A 9,372-nucleotide genomic window follows, 5' to 3' on the forward strand; every position below is an offset into this window, starting at 1 on the left:
CCTGGTGCATCCAGCATGATCTAGTAATTGCAGAACAGCAAGTGCTGGCTCTCCCTCCCCTTCCACAGCTCTGGGTGTGAGAGGGGGTTGTCCAGCTTCCAGCAGCATGGGGAGGGCCTTGGTCAGCATCTGGGTGCCGGGAGGGCAGGGGCGGAGTCCTGGGGAATGAAGGTTTTATAGGGCTCCTCGGGGAGGCTCCCCAGCCCCAAGCTCACCGCCTGCACCTGGAGAGCTGTGTCACCATGTGGGTCCTGGTTGTCTTCCTCACCCTGTCCGTGACGTGGATTGGTGAGAGGGGCCAGGGTTGGGGGGATGCAGGAAGGGGAGCCAGCCCTGACTCTCAAGTTGAGGCTCTTTCCCTCCCACCCAGCACCCCAGCCCAGACAGGGTGCTGGGCTCTTTTCTGTCTCTCCCAGTCCCACTCCAAACCTATACCCCCAGCCCCTCCATATTGCAACAGTCCTCACTCCCACACCAGGTCCAAGCTCCCTCCCACTTACCCCAGAACTTTCTCCCCATTGCCCAGCCAACTCCCTGCTCACCGCTGCTTTACTAAAGGGGAAGTGCCTGGACATCTCCGTGTTTCTCTTTGTGGGGCTCAGAACCTCCAAGGACCGCTCTCGATGCCGTTGGTTCCTTGGACCCTATCACTGGTCTGCCTCCTGAGCCCCTCAGCTGACTTTTCCCATTCGGCTGTGAGTGTTCAACCCTATCCCAAAGACTTTGATGCTTGGGATCCCCATCTTGCCCTAGGACACCCAGATGCCTACCAGACACGTCCTTCTTCCTAGCCAGGCTATCTGGCCGGAGACAACAAACAGGTCCCTCAATCCGGCAATGGGAGTCGGAGAAGTCCCCATTCCCTGACTCTTAGCTCCGGACTCTTCATTCAGTGGCCCACCTTTTCCATAGGAGAAACACGAGCATCCCCAGCCACAGTGGCCAGCTCTCTGATTCCCCAAATCTGCATCCTTTTCAAAACCTAAAAACAAAAACAGAAACGGAAAAAAAACCCAAAAAAACAAAAAAACACAAAACTCACTCAGGCCAGAACTGTTTTCTCAACCTGGGACTTCCTAAACTTTCCAAAACCTTCCTCTTCCAGCAACTGGACCTTGCCATTAGGCACTTATCCCCGGTTCCTAGCATCCCTTATCCCTTCAGAATCCACAACTTGTACCAAGTTTCCCTTCTCCCAGTCCAAGACCCCAAATCACCACCAAGGACCCGATCCCCAGACTCAAGATATTGTCTGGACGCTGTCCTGTGTCTCCTACCCTGATCCCTGGGGTCACCTCTGCTCTCAGAGCATGAAGCCTCCCCACCAGCCCCAGTCACCAACCTGCAAACCCGGGGAAGAGTGACAGAATTCCCAGCCTTTCCCAGCTCCCCCTGCCCATGTCCCAGGACTCCCAGCCCTGGTTCTCTGCCCCCATGTCTTTTCAAACCCACATCCTAGATCCCTCTCCTATCCGAGTCCCCCAGGTCCTCCTGTGAACCCTGATCCCCCTGATCTAGCACCCTCTCTGCAGGCGCTGCACCCCTCATCCTGTCTCGGATTGTGGGAGGCTGGGAGTGCGAGAAGCATTCCCAACCCTGGCAGGTGCTTGTGGCCTCTCATGGCAGGGCAGTCTGCGGGGGTGTTCTGGTGCACCCCCAGTGGGTCCTCACAGCTGCCCACTGCATCAGGAGGTGAGTAGGGCCCTGGGGTCTGGGGAGGGGGTGTCTGTGTCCCAGAAGAATAACAGCTGTGCATTTCCCCCAGGATAACCTCTAAGGCCAGCCTTGGGACTGGGGGAGAGAGGGAAGGTTCTGGTTCAGGTCACATGGGGAGGCAGGATTGGGGCTGGACCACCCTCCCCATGGCTGCCTGGGTCTCTGTCTGTGTCCCTCTATGTCTCTCTGTGTCGCTTTCATTATGTCCCTTGGTATCTGGCTTGGGTTGTGTCTCTCTGTGTGACTATTTTGTTCTCTCTCTCCCTCTCTTCTCTGTCTTTAGTCTCCATACCTCCCCCTCTCTCTGTCCATCTCTGGTGCCTCTCCAGCCAGTGTGTCTCACCCTCTATCTCTCTGCCAGGCTCTCTCTGGGTCTCTGTCTCTCCTATGCCTTCTCCCTAGTGAACACACACACAGGATGGGCGTGGGGGGACCCTGAGAAAAGGAAGGGCTTTGGCCGGGCGCGGTGGTTCACACCTGTAATCCTAGCACTTTGGGAGGCCGAGGCGGGTAGATCCCCTGAGGCCAGGAGTTCGAGACCAGCCTGGCCAACATAGTGAAACCCCATCTCTACTAAAAATACAAAAAAGTAGCCAGGCGTGGTGGTGCGAGCCTGTAGTCCCAGCTACTCAGGAGGCTGAGGGAGGAGAATTGCTTGAACCTGGGTGGTGGAGGTTGCAGTGAGCTGAGACCGCGCCACTGCACTCTAGCCTGGGTGACAGAGTGACACTCCACCTCAAAAAAAAAAAAAAAAAAAAAAGAAAAAAGAAAAAGAAAACGAAAGGAAAGAAAGAAAAGAAAAGAAAAGGAAGGGTTTTATCCTTTGTGTGTGTGTGTGGGTATGAGGAGGCCTCTCTCACTCCATTCCTTCTCTAGGACATCCCTCCACTCTTGGGAGACACGGAGAAGGGCTAGCTCCAGCTGGAGCTTGGATGGGCAATTGAGGGAGGAGGAAGGAGAAGGGGGAAGGAGAACAGGGTGTGGCGGAAAGGACCCTGGGGAGGGAAGCAGCGGGGAATACAGCGTCGGGACTGCAGGCGAGGCTACCTACCCACTTGGAAACCGACGCCAAAGCCGCATCTACAGCAGAGCCACTCTGAGGCCTCCCCTCCCCGGCGGTGCCCACTCAGCTCCAGTCTCTCTCCTCTCTCCCACACTCTATCACCCCTGGCTTCCTCTCTACTTATTTCTCCTTCTTCCTTGACTTCCTGGTTCCCTTTCTTATTTGTCTGTTTCTCACTTTCTGTCTGGTTTTGTTCTCTCTCTTTCTCTGGCCCCTGTCTGTTTCTCTATGTTTCTGTCTTTTCTTTCTCATCCTGCATGTTTTTGGCTCACCTAGTTTCTCACTGTTCTCCCCTCTGCCCTTTCATTCTCTCTGTCCTTTCACACTCTGTCTCTGTTTCTGTATCTGCCTTTGGTTTCTCTGTTTCTGTATCTGCCTTTCACCCTATCATACTGCTCTTTCCCAACTCATTGTCTGTATTTTTGGCCCTCACTGTGTCTTCCCCAACCCCGTGTTTTTCTCGCAGTTTCTTTCTCTCTTTTGGAGCCTCCCCCTTGCTCCCCTGTCCCGTCTCTCTTGCCCCATCATCCTCGCTCCTCATTCCTGCATTTGCTTCCTCCCCAGCAACAGCGTGATCTTGCTGGGTCGGCACAACCTGTTTCATCCTGAAGATACGGGCCAGGTATTTCAGGTCAGCCACAGCTTCCCACACCCGCTCTACAACATGAGCCTTCTGAAGAATCAGTTCCTCAGGCCAGGTGATGACTCCAGCCACGACCTCATGCTGCTCCGCCTGTCAGAGCCTGCCGAGATCACAGATGCTGTGAAGGTCCTGGACCTGCCCGCCTGGGAGCCAGCACTGGGGACCACGTGCTACGCCTCAGGCTGGGGCAGCATCGAACCGGAGGAGTGTACGCCAGGGCCAGATGGTGCAGCTGGGAGCCCAGATACCTGGGTCTGAGGGAGGAGGGGATAGGACTTCTGAGTCTGAGGAAGGAGGGGCCAAGGAACCAGGTGGGGTACGGCCCACAACAGTGCTTTTTCCTGGCCCGTAGACTTGACTCCAAAGAAACTTCAGTGTGTGGACCTCCGTATTATTTCCAATGATGTGTGTGCGCAAGTTCACTTTCAGAAGGTGACCGAGTTCATGCTGTGTGCTGGAAGCTGGATGGGCGGTAAAAGCACCTGTTCGGTGAGTCATTCCTACTCCCAAGATCTTGAGGGGAAATGTGAGTGGGGACCTTAATTCTGGGCTGGGGTCCAGGAGCCAACCAGGCATCAGCTTTCCCTGTTCCCTAGCTGTAGCCACGCCCCCTCCCTGTGCATCTCCTTTCCTCCTTCCCCCTTCCTTGACTCCCTCAAGGCAATAGGTGATTCTTACGGCACAGCCCATGTGTCCCTGCATTCAGCACACGGTTACTAGGCACCTGCTATGCGCCCAGCACTGCCCTAGAGCCTGGGAAGCAGCAGTGAGCAGCCCCTCCCTTCTGCAGCCCCTGTGCCAGTGAGGGGCACAGGCAGGAACAGGGACCACAACACAGAAATGCTGGAGGGTGTCAGGAGGTGGAAGGGTTCTGGGGCAGGGAGAAGGGGTAGGGAGTGTGACTGCGAGGGGACATCCTGCAGAAGACGGGAGTGAGCAAACACCTGCCGCAGGGGAGCAGAGGGAGCAGCGGCACCTGGGGCACCTGGGGCAGCACCTGGGGCAGCAGAGGGAGCAGCACCTGCCCAGGTCTGGGAGGAGGGCCCTGGAGGGCGTGAGGAGCAGCGAGGGGGCTGCGTGGCTGGAGTGAGGGATCAGGGACAGGGGGCGAGATGGCCTCGCACAGGGAAGAAAGGACCCCTCCTGCAGGGCCTCACCTGGGCCACAGAAGGACGCTGCTTTTTCTCTGAGGAGTCAGGAGCTGGGGATGGTGCTGGACAGAAGCGGGAAAGGGCCTGGCTCAGGTGTCCAGAGGCTGCTACTGGCCTCCCTATGGGATCAGACTGCAGGGAGGAAGGGTGGCAGGGCTGTGGGCGGAGTGATGATGGGGCTGACCTGAGGGTGGTTCCAGGCCTTGTCCCCACCTGGGCCCTCACGCAGCCTCCCTCACAGGTTCCTGGCCCTTAGTCTCTCCCCTCCGCTCCATTCTCCACCTGGCCCCAGTGGGTCATTCTGATCACTGAACTGACCATGCCAGCCCTGCTCACGGCCCTCCATGACTCCCCAGTGCCCTGGAGAGGAGGTGTCTAGTCAGAGAGTAGTCCTGGAGAGGTGGCCTCTGTGATGAGCCACGGGGGCAGCATCCTGCAGACGGTCCTGGCCCTCGTCCCGCTGACCTGTCTGCAAGGACTGTCCTCCTGGACCCTCCCCCCTGCACAGGAGCTGGACCCTGAAGTTCCTTCCCCATCGGCCAGGATTGGAGCCCCTGTCCCCTCTGTTGGAATCCTTGCCCACCTTCTTCTGGGAGTTGGCTCTGGAGACCTTTCTCTCTTTTCCCAAAGCTGGGAACTGCTCTCTGTGATGTGCCTGTCCAGGTCTGAAAGACAGGATTGCCCAGGCAGAAATTGGGGCTGACCTATCTCACTCTCTCCCCGCTTTTACCCTTAGGGTGATTCTGGGGGCCCACTGATCTGTAACGGTGTGCTTCAAGGTATCACGTCATGGGGCAGTCAACCATGTGCCCTGCCCCAAAAGCCTTCCCTGTACACCAAGGTGGTGCATTACCGGAAGTGGATCAAGGACACCATCATGGCAAACCCCTGAGCACCCCATCGACTCCCTACTTGTAGCAAAAAAAAAATCCACCTCAAGTTCTGGCATCACTTGGCCATTCTAGACACCAGGCACTTGGAACCTTGGAAATGACCGGGCCAAGGCTCAAGCCTCCCCAGTTCTACTGACCTTTGTCCTCAGGTGTGGGGTCCAGGGTTGCTAGGAAAAGAAATCAGCAGACACAGGTGTAGACCAGAGTGTTTCTTAAATGGGTGTAATTTTGTCCTCTCCATGTCCTGGGGGACACTGGCCATGCCTGGAGACATCTCACTCAGTTTCTTTGAGGACCCAGATAGGATGGGGTGTCTGTGTTATTTGTGGGTACAGAGATGAAGGAGGGGTGGGGTCCACACTGAGAGAGTAGACAGTGACACGTGCTGGATGCTGTCCCTGAAGCACTGAGCAGAAGCTGGAGGCACAACGCACCAGACACTCACAGCAAGGATGGAGCTGAAAACATAATCCACTCTGTCTTGGAGGCACTGGGAAGCCTAGAGAAGGCTGTGAACCGAGAGGGAGGGTCTTCCTGTGGCATGGGATGGGGATGAAGTAAGGAGAGGGACTGGACCCCCTGGAAGCTGATTCACCATGGGGAGAGGTGTGTCGAGGTCCCCCAGACAACCCTCAGATTTGATGATTTCCTGGTAGAACTCACAGAAATAAAGAGCTGTTATACTGTGGTTTGTTCTGGTTTGTTACATTGACAGGAGACACACTGAAATCAGCAAAGGAAACAGGCATCTAGGTGCGGGTGTGGAGAAAACAGGGAAAAGGTTTCAGTTGTTTTCTCCTAGTGGGGTGTTGTGGACAGCACCTAAATCACACAGAAGTGATGTGTGACCGTGTGTATAAAGTATTTCCAACTAAGGAAGCTCACCTGAGCCTTAGTGTCCAGAGTTTTTATTGGGGGTCTGTAGGATAGCCACGGAGTACTGGAATAGCTGACCTTAACTTCTCAGACCTGAGGTTCCCCAGAGTTCAAACAGATACAGCATGGCCCAGAGCCTCAGATGTACAAGAACAGGCATTCATCATGAATCATACGGTTAGCATGAATCATCTGGCACGGCCTGAGGCCCCAGGTATACCAAGGCACTTGGGCCGAATATTCCAAGCGATTAAATGTCGTCTCCCAGGAGTTATCCAAGGGTGAGCCCTGTACTTGGAAGGTTCAGGCTTTGAGCAGTGCAGGGCTTCTGAGTCAACCTTTTACTGTACGGGGAGTAAGGGAAAGGGAGAAGATGAGGAAGCCGCCTGGGGATCTGGTTCTGTCTTGTTGTCAAGTGGACGGACCATGGGGCTATCCCAAGAAGGAGGAATTCAGAAATAGGGGAAGGTCGAGGAAGGACACTGAACTCAAAGGGGATACAGTGATTGGTTTATTTGTCTTCTCTTCACGTCATTGGTGCTGAGGAATTCCCACCCTGAGGTTATGAAGATGTCTGAACACCTAACACATAGCACTGGAGATATGAGATCGACAAGAGTGTCTTAGCCACAGAGCTTCACAGCCTAGGGCAGGAGGACACTGTACACCAGGCAGGATGACATGGGAATTGCACTCAGGATTGGCTTGAAGAAGCAAGGACTGTGTGGGAGGTGGGCTTTGTTGTAACAAGAGGGCACGGTGAACTCTGGTTCCTGTGGGGGAATGTGATGGTCTTGTTACAAATTTTTCAAGCTGGCAGGGAATAAAACCCATCAGGGTGAGGACCTTGTGGAGGGCGGCTGCCCCAACTAGTAAAGGAAGTAGCCAGGTGGGGGCCTTTCCCATTGTGGGGGTGGGGGATATATCTGGCAACAGAAACCTTTGAGACCTTTTCAGTTACAAGTACTGAGGCAGCAAATAAAATGGAATCTTATTTTCTGACTTTATACTGCATGAGTGTGAAGCTATATTTGATTCTGCACAGGGGGTGAGAGAAAGGAGGGGAGGAGGAAAGTTTCTTTAGGTCTGGTTTGGTCTTGTGATCCAGGGGGCCTTGGAGCTCTTCCTGCAACATGGGATTGTTTTTTATTTTATTTTATTTTACATTTTATTTTATTTTATCTTAAGTTCTGGGCTACAGGATGTGCAGCTTTGTTACATAGGTAAACGTGTGCCATTGTGATTTGCTGCACCTATCAACCCATCACCTAGGTATTAAGCCCAGCATGCATTAGCTATTTTTCCTGACACTCTCCCTCTCCCTGACTCCCACAACAGGCCTCAGTGTGTGATGTTCCCCTCCCTGTGTCCATGTGTTCTCATTGTTCAGCTCCCACTTATAAGTGAGAACATGCGGTGTTTGGTTTTCTGTTCCTGTGTTAGTTTGCTGAGGATAATGGCTTCCAGCTTCATCCATGTTCCTGCAAAGGACCTGATCTCATTCTTTTTTATGCTTGCATAGGAGTTGTTTTTACAAATCCAATTGCTATCATATTTAACTACAAGTTAATCTAATTACCATACTAAAAGAGATTAGAGAAGACATTAGGTACATTGAATGAGATAATATATAAAATAGGACCAAGGTGAAATATTAGGTAGGAAAAGTATAATAGTTGAAAAAAGTTAAAAAAAAAAAATTCGGCCGGGCGCGGTGGCTCAAGCCTGTAATCCCAGCACTTTGGGAGGCCGAGACGGGCGGATCACGAGGTCAGGAGATCGAGACCATCCTGGCTAACATGGTGAAACCCCGTCTCTACTAAAAAAATACAAAAATCTAGCCGGGCGAGGTGGTGGGCGCCTGTAGTCCCAGCTACTCGGGAGGCTGAGGCAGGAGAATGGCGTAAACCCGGGAGGCGGAGCTTGCAGTGAGCTGAGATCCGGCCACTGCACTCCAGCCCGGGCGACAGAGCGAGACTCCGTCTCAAAAAAAAAAAAAAAAAAAAAAAAAAAAAAAAAAAAAAAAAAATTCATGCATGAGTAGCAGAATGGAAAAGAGGTGAAGAACATAATAGGGACTTTTTAGACCAGATTGAAGGACAGAGACAGAAAAATTTTAAGAAACTGCTAAACCATGTGAGTGCTAGAAGTACAGTCAATGACATTGAAGTCTCAGGAGGAGAAAACGATAGGAAAGGAGGAAATATGTGAGTAAATTAGTAGAGACATGTCTGATGGATTTTAAAATATTTGAAATACCTCAGATCAAAGGACACATACTGTGCCACTGAAGAGGAAGATGGAAAAGCCAAGAAGCCAGAAGACAGTTAGAAATTTCATTGGCAAATCTTAAATGTTAAAAGTCCTAGAGAGAAAGGATGGCAGAAATATTGGAAGGAAAGAAGGTGGAACCTAGAATATAAATTCATCCCAACAGTTTGGTAGTGTGCTACTATACATATTGAATGGACATGTCTATTTTGAGGTCTCTGACATATCAATGCAACCCTCTGTCTAAACCTGTATCCAGTGAACCTGTCTCCATCTCCTATCACAAAGGGAATTGTGCCCTCTGGTCCTTCACTTCCCTTTCTCTCTCTCTCCCTCCCTCTCTCTCTCTCTCTCTCTCTCTCTCTCTCTCTCCCCTCTCTCAGGAGGAAACTATCACGTGTGGGGTAGGAGATGAAGCAGGAAGTTCTGGAAAAACAGGCTGCAGCTGTAAAACCTAAAGAGAGGAGAGTACTTTAAAAATAACAGAGGCCAGGCAGAGTGGCTCACTCCTGTATTCCCAGCATTTTGGGAGACTGAGGCAGGCGGATCACGAGGTCAGGAGATCGAGACCATCTTGGCTGAGATGGTGAAACCCTGTCTCTACTAAAAAACAAAAAACAGGCCGGGTGCGGTGGCTCAAGCCTGTAATCCCAGCACTTTGGGAGGCCGAGACGGGCGGATCACGAGGTCAGAAGATCGAGACCATCCTGGCTAATACGGTGAAACCCCGTCTCTACTAAAAAATACAAAAAACTAGCC

General features: G+C 52.6%; 1 protein-coding gene across 2 annotated transcripts; it reads left to right on the forward strand.

The window, feature by feature from the left end:
* The first annotated feature begins 211 nt into the window (after positions 1 to 211).
* On the forward strand, positions 212 to 6,154 carry LOC104667244 (prostate-specific antigen). Of its 2 annotated transcripts, none has more exons than XM_010369570.2 (5): positions 212 to 288; positions 1,533 to 1,692; positions 3,344 to 3,630; positions 3,775 to 3,911; positions 5,310 to 6,154. In XM_010369570.2, exons 1-5 carry the CDS (start codon positions 243 to 245, stop codon positions 5,463 to 5,465), a joined length of 786 nt encoding a protein of 261 aa, XP_010367872.1. In that variant the 5' UTR covers positions 212 to 242; the 3' UTR covers positions 5,466 to 6,154. The 2 variants fall into 2 exon arrangements, with proteins under 2 accessions (XP_010367872.1, XP_010367870.1); XM_010369568.2 differs by lacking the exon at positions 5,310 to 6,154 and adding an exon at positions 4,866 to 5,067.
* Positions 6,155 to 9,372: the final 3,218 nt, after the last annotated feature.

The sequence above is a fragment of the Rhinopithecus roxellana genome, chromosome 12, assembly GCF_007565055.1.
Source record: "Rhinopithecus roxellana isolate Shanxi Qingling chromosome 12, ASM756505v1, whole genome shotgun sequence".
NCBI lineage: Eukaryota > Metazoa > Chordata > Mammalia > Primates > Cercopithecidae > Rhinopithecus > Rhinopithecus roxellana.